This window comes from Oncorhynchus tshawytscha, linkage group LG20, assembly GCF_018296145.1.
Source record: "Oncorhynchus tshawytscha isolate Ot180627B linkage group LG20, Otsh_v2.0, whole genome shotgun sequence".
Lineage (NCBI taxonomy): Eukaryota > Metazoa > Chordata > Actinopteri > Salmoniformes > Salmonidae > Oncorhynchus > Oncorhynchus tshawytscha.
The window spans coordinates 38,928,242-38,953,170 of record NC_056448.1 but is presented as its reverse complement, the minus strand read 5'-3'; the positions used below and the strand labels follow the sequence as shown (position 1 = coordinate 38,953,170).

The window sequence follows — 24,929 nt, the reverse complement described above, 5'->3', positions numbered from 1 at the left end:
GTTCCCATACCCATATTATTTGAAATCAAAGGGTCCTTGATTATGACACATAAAAAAATCAGGGTAGGGCAAGCCATGTATCTTCACACATTAAAATATTATGCTACCTACTTTGGACCGCTATTGCATATTGCCCCCTCCTGGATTTACAAGATAATTAGCACTATTATAAGGTTTATAATATGTTATGTGTCTCTATGTAGGACATTTCAACAGAAACGGTATGTTATTTAGTCGGAATAATCATGAGCTAATTCATTATACCTGCAGGCTAAAGTTGGATCATAATTCCAATCCTAGCCAAAACACCTGTAGTCTCCAAATCTCGCTATTACAGTACTGAGTGGGCAAAATGAGCTGTCCTAATGATGAGGAAAGAGCACTTCCTCACTTCAAGAAAGTGTTTCAGACTAGGATCAATAGATGAAAGGTTTGGGCAGTGTGAACCATTGTTTGCTTCAAAACGTTACATGCTTTGAAACCCCAGTGGCCTTGAGCGCATCCATTCAGGGCTCCATACATTGTCTGTGGTAATGGCAGATTTAATACAGATCTATTCTAGGCACATTGTGATAGAGGCCTCTGTACCTGGGATGAGAGGTGTTTATGTCACAGCTTCTTATAATAAATGTATTCATAAAAGTGCTTTTTTCATCCTCGAAGCTGCTATATATTTCTGTTTCTCACCTCCTCATCAACATTCTATCTCTTCGTTCTTTAATGTTCTCTATCCATATTTGGGGTCAGGTATAAAGGCCACAGCTTTTGGAGCAAAGGACAGCAAAGGAGCTCTGTGGAGGGTCATTGTGAAGTGGCTGAGTTCAAATTGTTTTTTTGCTGAATATATAGCGCAGTCATAGATCTTGCCCTTATGCCTTAAAGCATTCTGAGTCCTAGTGTTTGAATAGCTGTGTGTGTGTTTGTATGTATGCATGCATGCATGCACACCTCAATGTGTGTGTCTCAATGTGAGTGTGTTTAACGTTTGTGGATCTAGTCTTTAAAATGGTATTGGTTTATAACCAAGGCTCTGTGTTCTCTTGACACATGATTGGTGCATTTTATGCCATAGCTCGGAACTCTTGTAACTGGTCCTGTTAATAACCAATAAAGACAGCAGTGATTGGTTCAAAGAGCAGTGTGCTTTCGTGACACACAACACTGGCCCTAGATTTGATGAGAAAAGGGGGCAGCATAGACCCTCTGGTGGGAGACAGTGGGCTGTGTGGGTGGCGGTCACTCAAGCATTCCACTACTAGGCTGTTGTTTCCTGTTGGACCGGGGCTATGTTCAATTCTTTGGACCTACTGACCTCCAGTGGTAAAATGTAAACACACACTGCTCCTTATTTATGGGTAAGGAATCTCATTTAGGGCTATGTACTGCTGAATGGGCAGACTACTTGACATTATTCAGCCAATTTGATAGGCCTACCTGATTCTGATAGCTTGTCGTTGTCCCTTAGCCTCACTCTTCACATGTTTTTAAAGAAATGTATATTTTACAGCACCCATATTAAAAATAAGAGGAGATATGTAAGGACGAAATTTGAACCACTTGTCACAAGGACCTAATTTGTCGTAATTTAATTTCATTCAGTTATTCCGGAGGACAATCAGTGTAACCCAGGGAGAAGTTACCGCTTTTAGTGAGCCTCGCTTCCCGGAAGCTGGAATTCAGTACAGGAAAATGGCGACTCTGTCAGTGTGCCAGCCGCAGCTTGGAGGTTTCAGTTTCGAAAATTGCAAGAGGTAAGGATTCAGTGAGATTTCAAAAAGAGCGGCGCATGTCCACGTGTTTAGTGACTTTTATATTTAGAAATGATTTAGAAATGTATTCTCTGTGTTGAGTTATTTGATTTCGGGCCGCTCCATTCTCTTCACGGCCTCCTCGAATGACTCAGACATTTCTCAACGCTGTTTTTCTTGAGTTATGTGATGAATGAAAGAATGGGGGGATTTTACAAAATTATTTCGTAGGCTGCGACAATTTACACGTGGTGATGAATACTCAGTTTTCAAACTCTCAGAAGTAAAAGTTAGCTACAGTTTGAGTATTAGCTAGCCTAGCTATAGGGCCAATAGTAGCCAGTCCGTAATAGCCGGCTAACGGAAACGATGCATAACGTAGTTAGTTGGCCCTATAGCTACAAGTTGTTTAGTCACAACCGTGTTGAATTTCTAAATTCAAATACATATTGACTTGTCACATTTTTAGTGTCAAGTTTGACATCCATCTCATTTCCAATTGGCTTGGCTTGCGCTCAACCCGCATCGCTGCCCGCCGATGATACAGCAGATTTTAGTTTGAGACATATCAATTTACCTGGCCGGATCGTTATCAAATATTGTTGTGTGCAATGGGTGTAGCATATATTTGATTAGCTACATTTGATATTGAATTGGCCTACCAACACATTAGTATTACATTTTACAAGATGCATAGTCATCAAGGGCCCATGTAGTTCTGAAGTCACGTGTCGATGACTGTCTAGCATGCACAATTTCTGACCATGTTTCTGTTGTTTTAGGAATGCAGTCTTGGAAGCTGAAGTTACCAAATTAGGATGCAACGTACCATCTGCCCGGAAAACAGGCACCACAATCTGTGGGGTTGTTTTTAAGGTAAGGATAACTTTGTTTACATATTTATTTCACCTCTACCATAGTGATGAAGATAACACTACAAATGTACTGATGATAATACATGCTGCTGTGTTTTCCTGAAGTAGCCTAAATTCAGACTGAGCGCTCTACAATTCCACCATTCCTTCCTTTATCCTGTATGTGGTTAAGTTTTTGATTTAATGTATAAAATTCCACATTTTGACTTGAGCTATCAAACATTGAGCAAGAAATGCATGCAATATGCCTACAATCACTCTTTAAAAATGAGATATGTATACTTCTTGTTTGAATTAGTTTTTATTTATTTTTCCCTGTAGGATGGGATAGTTCTTGGTGCTGACACCAGGGCCACAGAGGGCATGATTGTGGCAGATAAGAATTGCTCCAAGATCCATTACATCTCCCCAAACATCTAGTAAGTGACCCCTTGTCCAATGTTAGTTTTCTGTTTTAATATTAGTTGTGTGATTTAGGGCTGGGTGATATGGCTAAAATATAGTATATGGTATTTTTCACATAATTTATGGTATTTTACAGTTATGTTTTTGATTAATACTAGTTCTAAATGTGGTTTGAGTATCCTGAGGCTGCATTCATTGTAGCTGGGGGTTTTAACAAGGCTAATCTGAAAACAAGACTCCCTAAATTGTATCAGCATATCGATTGCGCAACCAGGGCTGGTAAAACCCTGGATCATTGTTATTCTAACTTCCGAGACGCATATAAGGCCCTCCCCCATCCTCCTTTCGGAAAAGCTGACCACTGCTCCATTTTGATGCTCCCAGCCTACAGACAGAAACTAAAACAAGAAGCTCCCGCGCTCAGGTCTGTTCAACCCCGGGTCGACCAATCTGATTCCACGCTTCAAGACTGCTTCGATCACGTGGATTGGGATATGTTCCGCATTGCGTCCAACAACAACATTGACGAATACGCTGATTCGGTGAGCGAGTTCATTAGGAGGTGCATTGACGATGTCGTACCCATAGCGACGATTAAAACATTCCCAAACCAGAAACCGTGGATTGATGGCAGCATTCACGTGAAACTCAAAGCGCAAACCACTGCTTTTAACCAAGGCAAGGTGACCGGAAACATGACTGAATACAAACAGTGTAGCTTTTCCCTCCACAAGGCAATCAAACAAGCTAAGTGTCCGTATAGAGACAAAGTAGAGTCGCAATTCAACAGCTCAGACACGAGGTATGTGGTAGGGTCTACAGTCCATTACAGATTACAAAAAGAAAACCAGCCCCGTCGCGGACCAGGATGTCTTGCTCCCAGACCGACTAAATAACTTTTTTGCCCGCTTTGAGGACAATACAGTGCCACTGACAGGGCCCGCAACCAAAACCTGCGGACTCTCCGTCATTGCAGCCGCCGTGAGTAAAACATTTAAACGTGTTAACCCTCGCAAAGCTGCAGGCCCAGTCAGCATCCCCAGCCGCGTCCTCGGAGCATGCGCAGACCAGCTGGCTGGTGTGTTTACGGACATATTCAATCAATCCTTATCCCAGTCTGCTGTTCCCACATGCTTCAAGAGGGTCACCATTGTCCCTGTTCTCAAGAAAGCTAAGGTAACTGAGCTAAATGACTACCGCCCCGTAGCACTCACTTCCGTCATCATGAAGTGCTTTGAGAGACTAGTCAAGGACTATTTCACCTCCACCCTACATGACACCCTAGACCCACTCCAATTTGCTTACCGCCCGAATAGATCCACAGACGACACAATCGCAACCACACTGCACACTGCCCTAACCCATCTGGACAAGAGGAATACCTATGTGAGAATGCTGTTCATCGACTACAGCTCAGCATTTAACACCATAGTACCCTCCAAACTCGTCATCAAGCTCGAGACCCTGGGTCTCGACCCTGCCCTGTGCAACTGGGTAATGAACTGACGGGCCGCCCCCAGGTGGTGAGGGTAGGTAACAACATCTCTACCCCGCTGATCCTCAACACTGGGGCCCCACAAGGGTGTGTTCTGAGCCCTCTCCTGTACTCCCTGTTCACCCACGACTGCGTGGCCACGCACGCCTCCAACTCATTCATCAAGTTTGCAGACGACACTACAGTGGTATGCTTGATTACCAACAACGACGAGACGGCCTACAGGGAGGAGGCGAGGGCCCTCGGAGTGTGGTGTCAGGGAAAATAACCTCACACTCAACGTCAACAAATTAAAGGAAATGATCGTGGACTCCAGGAAACAGCAGAGGGAGCACCCCCCCCATCCACATCGACGGTACAGTAGTGGAGGGGTAGTAGGTTTTAAGTTCCTCGGTGTACACATCACTGACAAATTGAATTGGCCCACCCACACAGACAGTCGTGAAGAAGGCACAGCAGCGCCTCTTCAACCTCAGGAGGCTGAAGAAATTCGGCTTGTCACCAAAAGGACTCACAAACTTCTACAGATGCACAATCAAGAGCATCCTGGTACGGCAACTGCTCCGCCCTCTCCAGAGGGTAGTGAAGTCTATGCCTATGCCGTTCTGTACCATCACTCATTCATATATCTTTATGTACATATTCTTTATCCCTTTACACTTGTGTGTATAAGGTAGTAGTTTTGGAATTGTTAGATTACTCGTTGGTTATTACTGAATTGTCGGAACTAGAACCACAAGCATTTCGCTACACTCGCATTAACATCTGCTTAAACATGTGTATGTGACAAATAAAATTTGATTTGAGTAGTTCATAAAGCACATTTAGACCCCAGGGTGGCAACAGATCAATTACAAGTTATTTCAATGGGGTTTTCTCCATTCTGGTAGTTTTATACTGTTTCAATCCACCTCCAAACAAAATTGTCTGCATTTTCATCACTTTCTGCACTTTTATTATAATTTCCACACTGCTACACAGGGCTGCATTATATGTACAAACATCTAGGCCTAGTTAACTGTTGGAATCATGGAATAAAATAATTATTCTAATTCTATAGTTGGAATATTATGGGCAGCACCTTGAATACATTGTTTGACAACAAATGGATCCAGTAAGCCAGGGAGGAATTATTGACAGGGTAGGAACCAAAGTGTAGGTCAGTGTTTCCAGGTGGCCCTATTACATGTTTTCTTACCTCATGTAGCTAGCTAGCTAACATGCTCATACTTCGCCTATTCCTCTGATAAGCATATTTGTGCAACAGTATCTTATCTAGCCCTACCCCAGCACTGGTACCAGGCTGTATTAGCTAGCAAGGTTTGCTCTGACTCTTAGCTGGCTAGCTAGCTTGCTAAAAGTACTAACTAGCGATAAGCATTAGTTGCTAACACAATTTATTTTGCCAGCAACTTGCTATGGAAAGACAAACTAGCAGACAGTGGAAAGCTGCATGTCACCAACATCTTGTTGCGTCCATCTGATCATGCAGAGTGAACGGCAAGAAAGTGCTCTTGACTCTGATCGAGCAACTGCTCTCTCCTTGAGTGACGGGCCGGGCTTGGTGTGGTAAGCGGCATGCAGCAAGAGGAGATGGAGAAAGATGACTCCAGTAGCAAACGGGAGCAAACTGTAAAAATGGACATTACACACGCTGGAGATGCGTATCACATTTAACAAGCCAAACAATAAAATACTGTTATAGAAGGTAAAGTAAAAACCCAAACCAGTCCGTGCATCAATACCGGTGTATATAGTCAATTATAAGCTGCTCTAATTGTTGGTCAACAGTTTATAATAGAAATAAGGCACCTCAGGGGTTTGTGATATATGACCAATATACCATGGCTAAGGGCTGTGTCTAGGCACTCCGCGGTGCGTCGTGCTTAAGAACAGACTGTTACTGTGGTATATTGGCCATATACCATACCCCCTCGTGCCTTATTGCTTAAATAAGGTATACCGCCAGCCCTAGGGTGAATGACCTAACATTGTTGTGGTGTACTTTCTGTGTAACAGGAGTTAACGGGAATGACATGTCTATTGTTTATCTCGGTGCTTCAGTGAACACTGTTTGGAACATGTCTTGCCATGTTTTAGACTTTAGTGTACATCAGAGGCATCACGTGATTTAAAATCAACATTTATTTCAAGTGTGGTTTCATAAATGCACGTCAACTCCATAATCCTGACCTCCATTTCATCCAGTTGCTGTGGAGCGGGTACGGCAGCAGACACTGAGATGACCACCCAGATCATCTCCTCTAACCTGGAGCTGCACTCCCTCTCTACGAGCCGGCTGCCCCGCGTGGCCACTGCCAACCGCATGCTCAAGCAGATGCTCTTTAGGTATGCCACCTATCCAGCCCCCCGAGTGTCTGTGGACTTTTGCTCCTCCCTAGTACTTGATTGATGAATTAAGGTCACTGATTAGTAAGGGACCCCCTCACCTGTTTGTCTAGATCTTAATTGAAAGGGGGGGGAACGGCAGACATTTGGCCGATGGAATTAGTAGTGACAGCCCTGATGTAGAGTAATGCTGGGTTGGGTGTCTATGTTGTGAAAAGTAGTCAATAGAAGAGAAGGAATAGTTTGTTGCGTTCTCAGATACCAGGGTCACATTGGCGCTGCCCTGGTGCTGGGTGGAGTGGACTGCAACGGGCCCCATCTCTACAGCATCTACCCCCACGGCTCTACTGACAAGCTTCCTTACGTCACTATGGGTGAGTTTACCAGTTAACTACTTCCCTTTTTTTGTTCTTTGTTTGTCTTTAATACTGCCATGCTCCACTAGAGGCTGCTGCTGTTTGCATTCAACTTTTTCTGAAGCTGTTATTCACAGTTAAACCACATTACAATCTACAGATGTGCTCAATCCTGTCAGATGAGTGTATTGTCAAGTCACTTCAGAGAGAAAATGTGAGTTTGGTAGGCCAGGCAGATTTGTCGAAACCGCCACGAGCACAGACCTCATTTCTATCGCAAGACCAAGCAGGGATCCCATCCACGCACATCTACAAACTTCCTACTCACGTCAGTCTACCCTGGTCCAGCTTTTCTGGCTCCATTCAGCTTTACCTCTTTCAGTTGAATGAAAATGGGAAAAGTTGACGAGGAGCCATTCTGCAAAACACATACAGAGCTCATTTTTAAGAACAGCTGTGTGGGTTGAAATTAAGGACCCTGGTCAGTTCTCACGGGTACCCCTCATTCCATTGCAGGTATATGAGGACAGTCCCCCCTTTCACCAAACACCTGGTGCCCCAACCCTATCCCCACGTCCGGTTGATGCTTATTCAATTCTGCTGTGGGCGGCATCTTTACTCCAAAGCTCAGCTAAACCTTGTATTCATTGTTTGCTGGGTAAGACAACCGCCCCAAGAATTTTAATTGTTTAGGCCGCTTCAAGTGTTAATTGTTGCTCTCAAAGGTTTCCTCCCTGAAGGTGTTATGAAATGTGGCCTCTAAGCGAAATAAGTCTATCTTAGTCTACAAATTAGGGATGGGAAGTATCTGTATTTTCATATCTCTCATCCTGGGATTTACTGTATTAGCAGCTTAGTACACAAAGTGGGGCCTAAAAAAACTGAAAAAGCCCATTGGGCATCTATTACCAGAATGCAAAAACAAATTGAGCTAATAATAGTGAATTTCCATGGCGGCTCCTAGCTAACGAGCGCAAATGAGAGAGAATTATTGCATAGACAGGCAGTCCAGCTCATAACGTTATGCATATATAGGTAGGTGCTACCAAATGTCCTTTTTGGTGAGTTTGGCCATTTTACAAGCGAATGTGAACGAGAGACTTTGCAAATGAAGAGTACTGGCTCTGGAGCAGCATGTGTTCACACTGTTTGTGTGGAGTCTGGACTCACCAGGGCAATGGGCCTGTGTGCTCTGTTTGGAGAAGATGGGGGAGGAGCAGACAGGCTGAGAATGGAGAAGAGAAAAAACGCAAGGAAATCAAAAGGTGGCAGCTGTACAGAACTCATCCAAAAGGCTTTGACTTCTCAAACACGGCAGAAAGCCAACACAATATGATGCCCCGTCACCTTATTAATTCAGCCATTTACTTAGTTAACGTGACCCCCTGAGTTTACCTTGGTAGTTAACGCAGAATTCTTAAATTTACATGCAGGGAAAAAAGATAAAATTCATATGCGAAACACTGCAAGTCAGTTTGTAAAAACGTTGCCCTGCTAAAACTGTGCCGGTCAACTTTTTAAGTGCTGGTATTGTGAAGTGGGAAAGTCTAGGTGCAACAACTGCTCAGCCTTGAAGTGGTAGGCCACCCAAGCTCATAGAAGCGGACTGCCGAGTACTGAAGTGTGCAGCACTTACAAATCCTCTGTCCTCTGTTGCAACACTCACGACTGAGTTCCAAACTGCCTCTGGAAGCAACGTCAGCACAAGAACTCTTAGTTCTGGAGCTTCGTGAAATGTGTTACTATGGCTGAGCAGCCGCACCCAAGCCTGAGATCACCATGCTCGATACCAAGCATTGGCTGGAGTGGTATAAAGCTCGTCGCCATTGGACTATGGAGGAGAGTGGAAACACGTTCTCTGGAGTGATGAATCACGCTTCACCATCTTGGAGTCCGACGGACGAATCTGGGTTTGGCAGATGCCAGGAGAACACTACCTACCCGACTGCGTAGTACCAAAGTTTTGTGTGGGAGGAATAACAGTCTGAGGCTGTTTTTCATATTTGGGGCTAGGCCCCTTAGTTCCAGTGAAGGAAATCTTAACACTACAGCATACAATGACATTCTAGACGATTCTGTGATTCCAACTTTGTGGCAACAATTTGGGGAAGGCCCTTTCCTGTTTCAGCATGATAATGCCCCCGTGCACAAAACGAAGTCCATACAGACAGGGTTTGTCGATCGGTGTGGAAGAACTTACCTGGCCTTCAGAGCCCTGACCTCAACCCCATCAGACACCTTTGGGATGAATTGGAACGGCGACTGCAAGCTAGGCCTAATCGCCCAACATCAGTGCCCGACCTCACTAATGCTCTTGTGGAAGCAAGTCCCTGCAGCAATGTTCCAACATCTAGTGGAAAGCCTTCCCAGAAGAGTGGAGGCTGTTGCAGCAGCAAAGGGAGGACCAATTCCATATTAATGCCCATGATTTTGGAATGAGATGTTCGATGAGCAGGTGTCCACATACTTTAGGTTGTCGATCTTCCTGTGTTTTGTAAAGGCAGATCTAAAATGCTTCTTATTGTAATTTGTGCTCGTTGTCAGACTAATTTAGTTTCTTTTGCACTTTTCCACTCGGATGAGAATTCACGAACGGGCATTCTATCAACGCTCTGACTGATGTGTACCAACTTTTCTCTTGCATATTTCTCGGTGTAGCCAGCCTATTTGTATTTTTTTTCCCTCTAAAATGCCAGATTAACTTTAAGAAATACATTGGGAAGTGTAACTGGCTACTTTCTATTATAAACTGAAATATGATGGCCATGCATAGTTTTTGTGGAAAATACTTTGCTTTTTCATTAAGCTCATTTAGCTTACTTATGTGGCTGCCAGCCAAATAGCATTGCACTTCTGTTGTCATCTGATAAATGAAGCTATTTTCTGCCTAATGTGTGGTACTAATGTATTTTCGGTGAAGGAAAACTAGTTGCACATCCCTGATACACAGCTGGACTCACCTGCTCCCACTTTCTCCGGTTGTGCTATTTACAAACACTTGACTGGCTCAACTGTTCTGGGGAACTACGGTCAGCTTCATAATGTCAAATGTGGCAGGTGAAATGAAGAACGCAAGCTGCTTTATCTCCTAATTTTGCACAAGTTGACTGCAGGTATTTACTTAAAAGTAGCTACAAATATTAAAATGTATAGAAAAACGTCAAAGAAATAGGTTTGACTTGATTGTCTATTTATACACAGTAATATACACCGCCCAAGCCTACTACAAATAGCTTTTTCTTTACTCGTTTGGGAGAATGTTGCTTCATTGTACGAACAGGCTTTTCTTTGTTTGTGGTGATTTTTAAACTAGTGTATCTCCTTCATATTCGACTCTGGTATTTCTCTACTGAGCTACGTGGAAGCGGAGGGAATTTGGCTGAATATTCAGCCACATGAATAATAGAAGCCTGTTTTAAAGCCAGTCACTAATAAAAGGAGGCATGTGAGGATTGGGAGAAAGGAAGAGGTTACACACACACTTCCTGCCTCTCTCCGAGAATCGCTTTCCCCGGCGTTTACTCAGGAGGCGTGAGGCTGTCACTTGAAAGGCTGTTGTGCTGACAAAGAACCTATGGGGGTTCTTTCACTACACCTTTCCAGCCAACGCTGCAAGATTGTCTGCTTTCTCAGACTTTCCATGAAAATGTAAGAAACTGGGGGGACTAGCTACATATGAAAGTCTCCTTTTTTCTCCCATTCCTTATATTGTTATTTTACTATTTTTTTTTTTCTTCATTTAATCAATAGCTTTAAAAAAAAAAGAAGTTTTTGTTCTTTTGTCCCTTCCTACTATATACAATAAATATCAACCTCTTAACCCCTCTGTTTTTCTCCCTCATTTATACCAACCCACTCCCCTTCTCCACCTTCTCTCCCTCTACTATATTTTTGTCTCGTTCCCCCTCTCCGGCCCGGCTCATTCATATTCATGTATCAGTATGTTGCATGTCAGCGAGCCGAGGCCTCATATTAGGGAGTCCCACCAGGAGCTCATGTCTGCCCCTTCTAGAGTGAAACATGCATGAGAAATGATCAATGGCCTCCTCACATCCCCCCCGGCACCAATGTCAATTGAATATCATGCATGTAGTGGAAGTCTCACCATACCATTTTAGAGCCCAGTGACTGATGAGCCAGGGTAACCAGTAGAGCCCGGGGACTGACTGACTGAGCCCGGGGACTGACTGATGAGCCCGGGTAACCAGTAGAGCCCGGTGACTGACTGACAGCCCGGGTAACCAGTAGAGAGCCCTGGGACTGATGAGCCCGGGGACTGATGAGCCCGGGTAACCAGCAGGGAGCCCACTGACTGACTGAGCCCGGGTAACCAGCAGAGCCCGGTGACTGACTGATGAGCCCGGGTAACCAGTAGAGAGCCCACTGACTGACTGATGAGCCCGGGTAACCAGTAGAGAGCCCACTGACTGACTGATGAGCCCAGGTAACCAGCAGAGAGCCCGGTGACTGACTGATGAGCCCGGGTAACCAGCAGAGAGCCCGGTGACTGACTGACAGCCCGGGTAACCAGGAGAGAGCCATGTTCAGTAGGCACGACGTGGAAGGAAACTCTGAACCGGAGTGTTATAGGGAGATGCCATTGGTACTTGTCCAATAAGAAACTGTAATTAGTGTTTCCTGTTGCAAACCGGTGTGCCATAGCAAACTCGACAGGATAGCTAGAGACCAGAATGCCTGTGTGAGCTTACTATGGCTCACATTAAAAAAAAACTTGAATGTTGAGTGTAGACTTTAGATAAACATTGGGTGAGGCTTTGGCCCAACAGCCATGCTTTCACACATTTTGTTCCATTTTTAAGTCAACCTATTAACCTCTATCGTTCAACCTATTACCTCCATCGAACCATTTAGATGGTCTCCAGGCCTTTTACTCTCCTCTTCACCTTCTACTGTACTGGCAAATCACAATGAAACTCAGCCAGTGCAACTCCTTAATGACTCCCCTGGCAACCTGGCTATAAAACACCAGACAGCGGCCGCACACGGAGAGGAAGATGGCATGATGGATGCTGTGGGGTTAAGGAGAGCGGGGAGAAGGTATGGTAGAAAATGACTCTTCTGTTGTAAAAGAGACACAGCTGTAGAGAAGTCCTAATGGCCAGTCTCCACCAAAACAAAGGGATTCTTCAACTTCCTGCTTCTTGCTTTTGTCACAGCTAAGCACTTTCTTCAGCGAGCTAATTGCCCGCCACATCTGAGGCGCTTTAGAAAATGGACTCCAGGCGCGTCGTTACATAGTGTTTCTTTAAGAAGTGGGCGTTGGAAATGAACAGTCAGCTGAAACCTGAACCAGACATTCAGTCATGGTTACCAGGAGGGACCTTTGTAAGCATTTTTGAAAGTGGTGTTTTTCAAACTTTGTATGGTCCTCAACATTTTACTTTCCACTGCGACTGTCGTATACCATTCGGCCCATGTCTTAGTAAGTTGACCCGTAGTCTTGTCTTGGTCACTGGTATAAAAAAAAAATTATTCTATGGTTTAATTCTGGTCACTCAAAGTCATTAACCATGCAGTTTTTGTGTTTCTCTGTTCTCTCATAGGTTCTGGCTCTCTGGCTGCCATGGCTGTGTTTGAGGACCGCTATAAGCAAGACATGGAGGTGAGTTGGACCTGGCCCATCTGCCATTTTGTACATCCACGCATCATCTTCATGTATCAAAATGGAGGAATACATGGCCATGCACATATTTTAAACCACAATAGTCTAAACAAACCCGCAATTTGAAACAAGTCGACTATGCTTATGACAGCAGAGAATATACACCTGCTTTACCTCATTGTGAAGCTCCTCTGGATTTGGCGAAGCCCTGGGTCAACGGTATGGATAGTCATGTTATGAGCATGTTATATACATCTAAGCCACTTTGTCCTGTTGGACTCCAGCATTTAACTCTCCCTCCAAGATGGTACAGTTTGGCTGTATGGCTTGGTCACGGCAAGGCCCTGGGTGTTAGTGGTTTGGAGATGGGGCCACAGTTCTCCTCTCAGTGGACTCCCGTTAAACTGATCAACACACACACACACACACACAAATAATCATGATACATACACAGTGTTGTGATGGTCATGGAATTTTGGGTGACAGTTGTTTATGTGATGTGTTCACCCTAGTTATGAGGGTTATTTTCATGACTATACAATTACCGTGCCAGCCCTACATAGTGTCACGCCAACACATCCCTACACACAATATATTTTATCCTACCTCCCACACTGGTGTCTATATAAATCCTGGCTCTATTTCTGCCTCTCCATTGCCGATTCACCCAAAGAGGAACTTTTTATCCTCTTTTTAAGTGACATCAAAGGCTTTGCTGAACAAGGAAGCAGAAATATGCCACAGTCGTTTTTGCTATTCGCACATCTTCAGTTGGGTTGTAGGGGGAGGGAGGCGTGCGTGTGTGCGCAGTTATACAAGTTATCAGAATGCTATTGTATTTTATGGCAACCTGAGTAATGGAGACTGTCGTAGACTCAGAACCTGGCTTCACACGTGTGTGTGTGTGTGTGTGTGTGTGTGTGTGTGTGTGTGTGTGTGTGTGTGGCCGGAGAGAGCAGAGCAGCAGACATCCCGGGGGTCTCTACTCCCTCAACGGGTGTTAGCTAGCTACCTGTCCCAGGGCACAATTGGAGCCAGGATAATGGAGGGAACCAATAATAGAACAACAGTAATTGGGGGTGAGAGGATAGGGAGGAGTGGAGTTGCCCCCCCTCCCTTTTTGTTTTTCGTAACCTTTTGTCTCTTCCAATGAAGTAGGGCTTTCAGGTGCATCAACCGGCAACGTTTCAATGGAGTGAACATGCTGGTAATCAACATCCATTTGAAGACGGCGGAAGGCTGCTGTGGTTGTTGCTCTTGGCACATACTGTAGCGAATTCCCCAGAGACGCCTGTCACAGAGCAACTTCTACTGAATTAAAGGCATTAATTAACAGGGTTTTGTGCTAGTGTTTATATGGAGGCTTTTGTTGCAGTGTTCTTATTGAAGGGTTCAGGTGTTTCTCATTGAGGGTGGAGATTGGGGTCATGGACTGTCTATCATTGGGGCAGTGGCCATCTACAGTGCCTTGCGAAAGTATTCACTTCCCTTGGCATTTTTCCTGTTTTGTTGGCTTACAACCTGGAATTAAAATATATTTTTGGGTGGTTTATCATTTGATTTACACAACTATGAAGATGCTAATTCATTTTGGGGGTGAAACAAACAGGAAATATGACAAGAAAACAGAACTTGAGTGTGCATAACTATTCCCCCTCAATACTTTGTAGAGCCACCTTCTGCAGCAATTACAGCTGCAAGTCTCTTGGGATATGTCTCTAAACTTGGCACATCTAGCCACTGGGATTTTTGCCCATTCTTCAAGGCAAAACCGCTCCAGTGCCTTCAAGTTGGATGGGTTCCTGCTGGTGTACAGCAATCTAAGTCATACCACAGATTTTCTCTGGAAGACTGTCAAGAATTTCCCGGTATTTAGCGCCATCCATCATTCCTTAAAATCTGACCAGTTTCCCAGTCCCTGCCAATGGGGAAAAACAGCATGATGCTGCCACCACCATGCTTCACTGTGGGGATGGTGTCCTCTGGGTGATGAGAGGTGTTGGGTTTGCGCCAGACATAGCGTTTTCCTTGATGGCCAAAAAGCCCGGAGTACCACCTTCCATATGTTTGGGGAGTCTCTCACATGCCTATTGGCGAACACCAAACGTGTTAGCTTATTTTTTTTCTTTAAGCAATGGCTTTTTTTGGGCCACTCTTCCATAAAGCCCACCTCTGTGGAGTGTACAACTTTAAAGTGGTCCTATGGACAGATACTCCAATCGCCACTGTGGAGCTTTGCAGCTCCTCCAGGGTTATCTTTGGTCTCTTTGTTGCCTGTGATTAATGCCCTCCTTGCCTGGTCTGTGGGTTTTGGTGGGCGGCCCTCTCTTGGCAGGTTTGTTGTGGTGCCATATTCTTTACATTTTATAATAATGGATTTATTTGTGCTCCGTGGGATGTTCAAAGTTTCTGATATTTTTTTTTATAATCGAATCCCGATCTGTACTTCTCCACAACTTTGTCCCTGACCTGTTTGGAGAGCTCCTTGGTCTTCATGGTGCACCTTGCTTAACCTCTCTGGGTTATGTGGGACGGTAGCATCCCACCTGGCCAAAAGCCAGTGAAAATGCAGGGCGCCAAATTATAATAAATTACTATAGAAATCAAACTTTCATTAAATCACACATGCAAGATAGCAAATTAAAGCTACACTTGTTGTGAATCCAGCCAACATGTCAGATTTCAAAAAAAGGCTTTTCGGCGAAAGCAAACAATGCTATTATCTGAGGATAGCACCTCCGTAAACAAAGAGAGCATATTTCAACCCTGCAGGCGCGACACAACGCAGAAATCAAAATATAATTCATGCCTTTGACAAGCTTCTTTTGTTGGCACTCCAATATGTCCCATAAACATCACAAATGGTCCTTTTGTTCGATTAATTCCATCGATATACACTGCTCAAAAAAATAAAGGGAACACTAAAATAACACATCCTAGATCTGAATGAATGAAATATTCTTATTAAATACTTTTTTCTTTACATAGTTGAATGTGCTGACAACAAAATCACACTATCAATGGAAATCAAATTTATCAACCAATGGAGGTCTGGTTTAGTAGTGACACTCAAAATTAAAGTGGAAAACCACACTACAGGCTGATCCAACTTTGATGTAATGTCCTAAAAACAAGTCAAAATGAGGCTCCGTAGTGTGTGTGTGTGGCCTCCACGTGCCTGTATGACATCCCTACAACGCCTGGGCATGCTCCTGATGAGGTGGCGGATGGTCTCCTGAGGGATCTCCTCCCAGATCTGGTCTAAAGCATCCGCCAACTCCTGGACAGTCTGTTGGTGGATGGAGCGAGACATGATGTCCCAGATGTGCTCAATTGGATTCAGGTCTGGGGAATGGACGGGCCAGTCCATAGCATCAATGCCTTCCTCTTGCGCAGGAACTGCTGACACACTCCAGCCACATGAGGTCTAGCATTGTCTTGCATTAGGAGGAACACAGGGCCAACCGCACCAGCATATGGTCTCACAAGGGGTCTGAGGATCTCATCTCGGTACCTAATGGCAGTCAAGCTACCTCTGGCGAGCACATGGAGAGCTGTGCGGCCCCCCCAAAGAAATGCCACCCCACACCATGACTGACCCACCACCAAACCGGTCATGCTGGAGGATGTTGCAGGCAGTAGAACGTTCTCCACGGCGTCTCCAGACTCTGTCACGTCTATCACGTGCTCAGTGGGAATTTGCCAATCTTGGTGTTCTCTGGCAAATGCCAAACGTCCTGCGCGGTGTTGGGCTGTAAGCCCAACCCCCACCTGTGGACGTCGGGCTCTCATACCACCCTCATGGAGTCTGTTTCTGACCGTTTGAGCAGACACATGCACATTTTTAAATGTTTTATTTCGCTTCACCAATTTGGATTATTTTCTGTATATCCATTACATGAAATCCAAATAAAAATCCATTTAAAATACAGGTTGTAATGCAACAAAAAATAGGAAAAACGCCATTGGGGGGATGAATACTTTTGCAAGGCACTGTAGTTCAGTGCATGTACATACATCAAGAAAAGTGCTCTGATGTGAAGGAGTACACTGGGCCCACATATTCAACCCTTGTAGCAATCGCGCTCTTCATCTTCACATTTCTTCTCCCTTGTCCTACTCCACCCTGCGTAGCAGGCTGGGGTTGAGGTGCTGTTCCTTCCTGTCACGGCCTGGTTCAGTTCTGTTCAAGCCGCCTCCTCTGGCCCCCCAGAGAGCAGTAGAGTACAGGCCCTGGGCCCAGTAAGATGGATGACCCATAGCCAGAGTGACACTCCACCAGTCTGTCTGATTTATGAAGTGCCCCTCTGCTCCTCTGTGGGACTGAGGAGGGTTTATGAGACGGCGTGAAAGTGTCAGTCTCTTCTAGGCCTATATACTTCCCCAGTGTTTTTATATATATTTCTCTACTCTTTCTCTCCTGGAGAATAAACAGTAACCCTGCTTATCTATTCTCGACATGAGATGTCATGAACTGTGTTTGGTTGTAAATCTCTTTCTGAGCCTAGTGATCTTAAACGTGAGTGGTGTGTGATGTTACGGGCTAATCTGGGGACCTGCTCCAACAACATGTTTCTCCTTTAACTATTCTAACTGTGCCAGAAGGGGCTCCGTTGTGTTTGGAGAAACACTGCCGTTGTCACCTAGTGTATTATTGACTTGTCGCTAAACCAGATTTTGATGATCAGTATAGAGCATCTGACTGACTTGCAGATATTTTTTTATTCTGCTGTTTTCTTGACCCCCCCCTCCACCCCAGACCTCCTTTTCTATCCTCATTAGCAGCAAGTTGAAATGGCTCTAAACCAGAACAGACAGCTGGAACACGCCTTGTCATTTCCTCCCCTTGTCACTCAACCTCCACTTCCTGCATCTCCACACACAACACGACTTCTAGTTATTACAAATGGAATATGACAAGAAGTCGGGGGGTACCGGCTGCGTACCAATATGTAAAGGGGTGTCTGGTAAAGGGGTCTCCATGGGAAAGCGGTGTAGTAAACTGCTGCTTTTATTTGGCACGTGGCCCAATTAGAGATCAAGCCTGCCCCCCGTTCCCGGGAGTCGCCAATACCCTGAAGACGACAGATGTTGAACACCGTCTTCTGTGGCATATTTAATATGGTTATGAAATATTGAAATGGTGTGTGTTGGTGCCGTGGGGAGGCTGTATTATAATGTGGGGCAGGAGGCAGCAGTTATGTTGTTCACACACTGATTGCAGGGGAATACATGTGTCTCAAGTGTGCGTTTACACACTAAAGTGTGCATTTTTATTTCACTCGAGTCTTACTTGAGATGAGTCTCTCAAACTGGGCTTTTCAGTTTACAAGTAGGATCTTTTGGATTGTCTCCTATACGGTACATAATTAACATGCTTGATTTGACTTAGCTAGATGGACTATTTTATATTCTTGTCAGGGTCCATGATATTTTAAGTCCAACCCAGAGCTGGCAGCCATGTTGAATGATGTCATGGGTATATCAAATCAAATTTTATTTGTCACATACACATGGTTAGCAGATGTTAATGCGAGTGTAGCGAAATGCTTGTGCTTCTAGTTCCGACAATGCAGTAATAACGAGCAAGTAATCTAACTAACAATTCCAAAAAAAACTACTGTCATACACAGTGTAAGGGGATAAAGAATATGTACATAAGGATATATGAATGAGTGATGGTACAGAGCAGCATAGGCAAGATACAGTAGATGATATCGAGTACAGTATATACATATGAGATAAGTATGTAAACAAAGTGGCATAGTTAAAGTGGCTAGTGATACATGTATTACATAAGGATGCAGTCGATGATATAGAGTACAGTATCAACGTATGCATATGAGATGAACAATGTAGGGTAAGTAACATTATATAAGGTAGCATTGTTTAAAGTGGCTAGTGATATATTTACATTTCCCATCGATTCCCATGATTAAAGTGGCTGGAGTAGAGTCAGTGTCATTGACAGTGTGTTGGCAGTAGCCACTCAATGTTAGTGGTGGCTGTTTAACAGTCTGATGGCCTTGAGATAGAAGCTGTTTTTCAGTCTCTCGGTCCCAGCTTTGATGCACCTGTACTGACCTCGCCTTCTGGATGGCAGCGGGGTGAACAGGCAGTGGCTCGGGTGGTTGATGTCCTTGATGATCTTTATGGCCTTCCTGTAGCATCGGGTGGTGTAGGTGTCCTGGAGGGCAGGTAGTTTGCCCCCGGTGATGCGTTGTGCAGACCTCACTACCCTCTGGAGAGCCTTACGGTTGAGGGCGGTGCAGTTGCCATACCAGGCGGTGATACAGCCCGCCAGGATGCTCTCGATTTGTGCATCTGTAGAAGTTTGTGAGTGCTTTTGGTGACAAGCCGAATTTCTTCAGCCTCCTGAGGTTGAAGAGGCGCTGCTGCGCCTTCCTCACGATGCTGTCTGTGTGAGTGGACCAATTCAGTTTGTCTGTGATGTGTATGCCGAGGAACTTAAAACTTGCTATCCTCTCCACTACTGTTCCATCGATGTGGATGGGGGGGTGTTCCCTCTGCTGTTTCCTGAAGTCCACAATCATCTCCTTAGTTTTGTTGACGTTGAGTGTGAGGTTATTTTTCTGACACCACACTCCGAGGGCCCTCACCTCCTCCCTGTAGGCCGTCTCGTCGTTGTTGGTAATCAAGCCTACCACTGTTGTGTCGTCCGCAAACTTGATGATTGAGTTGGAGGCGTGCATGGCCACGCAGTCGTGGGTGAACAGGGAGTACAGGAGAGGGCTCAGAACGCACCCTTGTGGGGCCCCAGTGTTGAGGATCAGCGGGGAGGAGATGTTGTTGCCTACCCTCACCACCTGGGGGCGGCCCGTCAGGAAGTCCAGTACCCAGTTGCACAGGGTGGGGTCGAGACCCCGCCCTATATGGCAATGTAGATGTGAATTAAAACTAATAATGAGAACTATTTAGTGAACTGAAATAAAATAACAAACCAGTTTGAAAAACTGAAACTCTACAGATATTCTACGAGTTTGAGTGGTGAATCGAAAGCAACTGACTAGACGAAGTCGTGAAATTGCAGGTGCATCTGTGACAGCCAAAAGTCGGACACTAAGGCTCAGATAAGCATGGCAGTGTTGCATTGTTTATAAAAGGTTTTCTTTTAGAATGTCAAAAAGTATGTATCTAACCCCATATCACACATTCACAATCTGAAATGATAATATACAGGGAGTCTACAAGACATTAGGAACGCCTGCTCTTCCCATGAGACTCCGGTGAAAGCTTATCCCTTATTGGTCACCTGTTAAATCCATTTCAATCATTGTAGATGAAGGGGAGGAGACCAGTTAAAGAAGGATTTTTAACTCTTGATAAATATTTAGTCTTGCATGTTTCACCTAAGTGCCTTTGCCTTTGAACGGGCTATAGTAGGTGCCAGGCGCACCGGTTTGTGTCAAGAACTGCAACGCTGTTGTGTTATTCACACTGATTAAAAAAAATCTCGTCTTCAGACCAATCAAAAACAGGCAGTGCTTTGACCAATGGCAGAGAGGAAGGACGCGATGATTAATTTTCTCAGGTAGTTTTAGCAAGGTAAATCAATATTAACTTCATGCAAAACATTAGGAAATGTAGCTGGCTACATTCTTTCTATGGTTAACATAATATATCTGACGGCCGTGCATCGTCTTTGCAAAAAATAACTTGCACTTTCATAGAAAGCTGATTTACTGTGTGGCTGCTAGCCAAATAGTTGCACTTCTGTTGTCGTCTAATGAAAACAATGCTATTTTTTTCTGCTAAATGTTTTTGCATAAATGTATTTTGTGATGACTAGAGTTGCATGGCCCTGATCACTCACTCCGCTTGAAGCAACAACAAACTACCTTTCAATATAAAACGCAGGTGAAATGATTTAAGACGCAGCTTTTTTTGATGGGCTGCATTTTGAAAATGCAGATTTCTGAAAGCTGCCGCGTCCCCTGGTCTTTGTCTCTCCTGTATCATAAATCATATTTTAGGAACTAGGGTGTCTCTCAGCTCCACAGCAGCTGCCAGACTATGCTGAATAATTGATGAAACCGTGGACACACGGACGCTTTGTAGAAACATAGCAGTCTCTTTCTCACCCACACCAGTACCACACACCCTGACTTTAGTGTGGTTCCTCCAGCGACCATGGACTGTGAGGGTTTTGTGTTACTCTGAGTGGTGCTGTTTAAAAACACACCAGGTGTCTTCTGGTGTCCGTGTAATGAAGTCCCAGTAGGCCACCCAGCCCACTGCTGATTGGAGAACCATGACCCAGCCCTTAGCTAACCTTAGCACTGTGCTGGTGGTGTCACACACTGGGGATTAGGACAAACACACTCTGAGGATATTTCTTAAAATCTTGTGTGTGTTTGCGCAAGAGAATTAGACTGCTCAGGTTTCCACACAGCTCGGGGTGTGTGCACCACTCACTTCTTCTCATCCAGTCAGATGTGTTCTGCGTTGTCTCTGATATTACCTGAATAAAACAGTCTGTTCCATGATAGAACAAACTACTTTAGGCCCTCGGCTGTCTGCAAACCTAAACCAATCTCTTCCATGCTAGATGAGACACAAGCTGTGGGCAAAGTGTTGCCGGCGGCAGTTGAAGCTAGTGGATATTAGATGCATCCCTACCGGGAACGATTTTCCTGTTTAGGATGTCGGAATGGTAGGAAGACATTTTGGCATGTTTAATTACCGTAGTCATTTCTCTCTGCAGGGTTAGACTTAAAACCAAGTTAGCCTTATTAAATCCCAGTGGGGGTAAAAACAACAATGAAATGAAGATATATTGAACAACTGTGTAAATTGTAATTCTGTGAGTGGGATCTTGTGGACAGACTGCACCATACACTAGTGGCGTTTGATACACGGTCACTAAGTAACGGCTAAATATGCTTATTTAGCAGATGTCTTTAACCTTAGTACGTGATGGGGTACTCCGTCCTGCAACATCAGCTACCTTAACATAGTCAAACCTGGTCTTAAAGGCCCCTGTAGCAGGGCTGAACTTTAACACTCAGACTACAGAGGAAAGGCCATGAGTCTGACACAATGCATTTTGTCTTTTTAATTTGATTTATTTTTCAATTCTTTGTCAGAATGTGTCTCAACTCCTCACACTCCCAGATACTAGATGAAGAGCTCTGAGGTGGCGATGGCCTCCACTGTGGAGTCTGGTAGAGCTCACCGAGGGGGCACGTCTCCTCTGTTAGCCATTGTGTTAAAACGCTCTGGCTGAGGAGGACCATTTATCTTGCGTGACGTGACAGTTGCATTTATCACATGGCCTGGAGAGGATGGGGGGGGGACACTTGAAAATTAGCATTTAGCTCTACAGTACTTCAGGAAGGTGCTACTGCTCTTAGCGATGATGGTCAATAGAGGGAGCCCTTGCTTTTCCCATGGTGTTTGTAGATGGGTGGGAATCCCCACTCACTACTTCTTGCTCAGCTTGAGTTGTCATCTTTCATAAGAAGCCACAGCTAAAGGCTGATCCAGACAACCATGTGACCTGTGCAGAAGGTTTATATGTAGGGCTGCTCTACCCCTCCATCCTGACCAGTAGTGGAATAAGTTTTGGATTAATTCACTCAGTACATGAAGAGATGATATTGATCATGTTTACAATAATGATTGTTGTTTTTCCTCTCCTCAGGAGGAAGATGCCAAGCGGCTGGTTCGGGACGCCATCGCGGCTGGCATCTTCAACGACCTTGGCTCCGGCAGCAATATTGACCTGTGTGTCATCACCAAGGGCAGGGTGGACTACCTGAGGCCTCACGACATGGCCAACAAGAAGGGTGTCCGGTAAGGCCACCTACCCACCAACAGTCCCCACAATCTCCCCTCAATAGTCCCCATATTTTGATAAATTATTTGTCCTCATGTCCCTTCACTTGTCACCTTAATGTGGTTCCCATGTCCCATCAGTGTTATTGGTCCCCACTTTGTCACAGCAGTCTCATTCAGTCTGGAGTACAGTTGCTTGCTGACTGGATTGCCTTGTCAATACAAGCACAATAACAAATGGCACACATTTGTTCATATTTTGAGTGCAAGAACCTTTGCATGGTTCGAGTATTATTCCATCCCAAACCCTTATTCACCTATGACAGAGGATGTTTTCCACCACAGCAGTGCATCGCTGTTAATCATTCAAATTCTGAATGAGTTCAAGTTATTTGTGTCCTTTTTTAATTTGTTAAGAATGTATTGTTGAGTTGCATTGTTGGTAATGAATCATCTGTAATGGCACGGCGAATGACCCATCCCTTTGGCCTGTTCTGTTTGAAGATGTGTGTATGAGCATGAAGCCTTGCCCCACCAGTGAGTAATAAATACCTAGTTCTGTGTGGAGTGCTCTAGACTTTAACCATAGCATTTTGTCTCACCCACCTGAATACTCTTGTTTGACTACTAACCCACTTAACCCAGCAAGTTTGTGCTTCTCGTGACCCCTGCTGCTTGTTCAATTTCATAGAACTAAGTTGCACGTTTGTTTTTTTTTGTCGTAAACTCCAAAAAGCAGTGGCACAGTGCTAGAGAGAAATGCATTCTCCAAAGTCACGTGACTCATGGAAGCCATTTTTGTGTTTTACATCCAAGAACTAGCTCCCAGAGGCTCATCAGACCAGTTTATGCTGTATTGAATAATGTCTGTATATATTTTTAAAAATTAGAATCTAATTCCTTTTATTTTTCCAATCAGAACCGGTAATTACAAGTACAAGCAAGGAACAACCGGAGTCCTGACGAAGTCCGTGATCAAATTGGATCTGGAGGTGGTTGAGGAGACGGTTCAGACTATGGATACCTCTTGAAGCCTCACCGGAACATTCTGATGTTTTCCCTGTTGTTACTTCCCAAATTCGCCTTTACTTCCTTCAGTGGAGATGGCATGTTTTTCCATGGTTTAAAATAAAGTTTGCGTTGAGTCTTCAATGTCTCCTAAGTGTTTTGTGACGATGCCATCTCAAATGGTATGTAATTGCTTAGTTAGCAGTTTGACAAACACGTGAATTGTTATAATTATTGAAGTTTGAAGAGGGAACAATGGAGAACAAGTTGGTCTGTTTTAGGGAATCTATTTTAAAAAATAAACGGGAAATATAAATGATCAGAATGTTTACTAGTATGCTGGTGAATTCATTGATCTCACTGCGTGAACTACCATCTCGTTACAGACGACGATGTGGGTCTGGTGGATGTCTCTTTGGTGAGTATCTCAAGATCACAGGTCAACCAATGTCCGTGCTGTTCCAGGATTGACAGATATCTCTGTTTGCCAGCTGTCCAGTCACTATATAGCACACTATTCCTTAATCCTTGTAAATTAAGTCATCTATCAAATTCCTTATTTTAAAAACTTAGATTGTAGGCTGTTATTCATTGATGGTTGTTAAATACAACTTACTGTCTTATAACACACTTCGGATAAGAAAGGAATTGAAATTGGATCAAATGTAAGAGTATAAGAATTAATATTTTATAAACCTTTTATCTACTACAAAATGCAAAAAGGGAAACACTTGAACGTGATTCCACAAAATCATGTCAAATCCCCACAGGAAAGTACAATTACAAAATAAAACCATAGCCTACACACTACTTTTGAGTGAAAAATCATTACAAAGAATAGTCGTTGAAAGCTCTAGATATTTTACAAGCACATATAATAGAATTGCTAAAATATAAGTACTGAGGTTTTTGCAGTCTTCTAAACTAGTAAACTTTGACTCAATCACTTACCCTCTATCTAGCATCTATCTGCTGCTTAGTGCTGTCAAGGCAAAAACATTTTCTAAATGTTTCTACAGCACAATTGTAACTGTTCTTCTCGCTGTTTCTACATAATGTAAATCATTTCACAGTACATCTCAAATTAAAATCCTTCTCTGAACGAAGTCATCAGTGGACAGTCAACTGCATTTATGATCTATACACGCAATTACAATATAGCATGGGTGTCAAGCAACAGCATAACACCCATCACCCAGGCAGTTTCCTGCAAATAACTTTAGACTAGGTTTTTCAACAACAACAAAGTTTTACAAAGCTGGGGCCATAAGC

At 44.1% G+C, this 24,929-nt stretch overlaps 1 protein-coding gene across 2 annotated transcripts; it reads left to right on the top strand.

Annotated features, from left to right (window-relative positions):
• Positions 1–1,595: 1,595 nt before the first annotated feature.
• On the top strand, positions 1,596–23,798 carry psmb7 (proteasome 20S subunit beta 7). 2 transcript variants are annotated; one of them, XM_042302633.1, is made up of 9 exons: positions 1,596–1,751; positions 2,531–2,624; positions 2,945–3,042; positions 6,732–6,872; positions 7,131–7,246; positions 12,793–12,851; positions 22,516–22,667; positions 23,154–23,186; positions 23,569–23,798. In XM_042302633.1, exons 1-9 carry the CDS (start codon positions 1,690–1,692, stop codon positions 23,678–23,680), a joined length of 867 nt encoding a protein of 288 aa, XP_042158567.1. In that variant the 5' UTR covers positions 1,596–1,689; the 3' UTR covers positions 23,681–23,798. The 2 variants fall into 2 exon arrangements, with proteins under 2 accessions (XP_042158567.1, XP_024237353.2); XM_024381585.2 differs by lacking the exon at positions 23,154–23,186.
• The last annotated feature ends 1,131 nt before the right edge of the window (positions 23,799–24,929 follow it).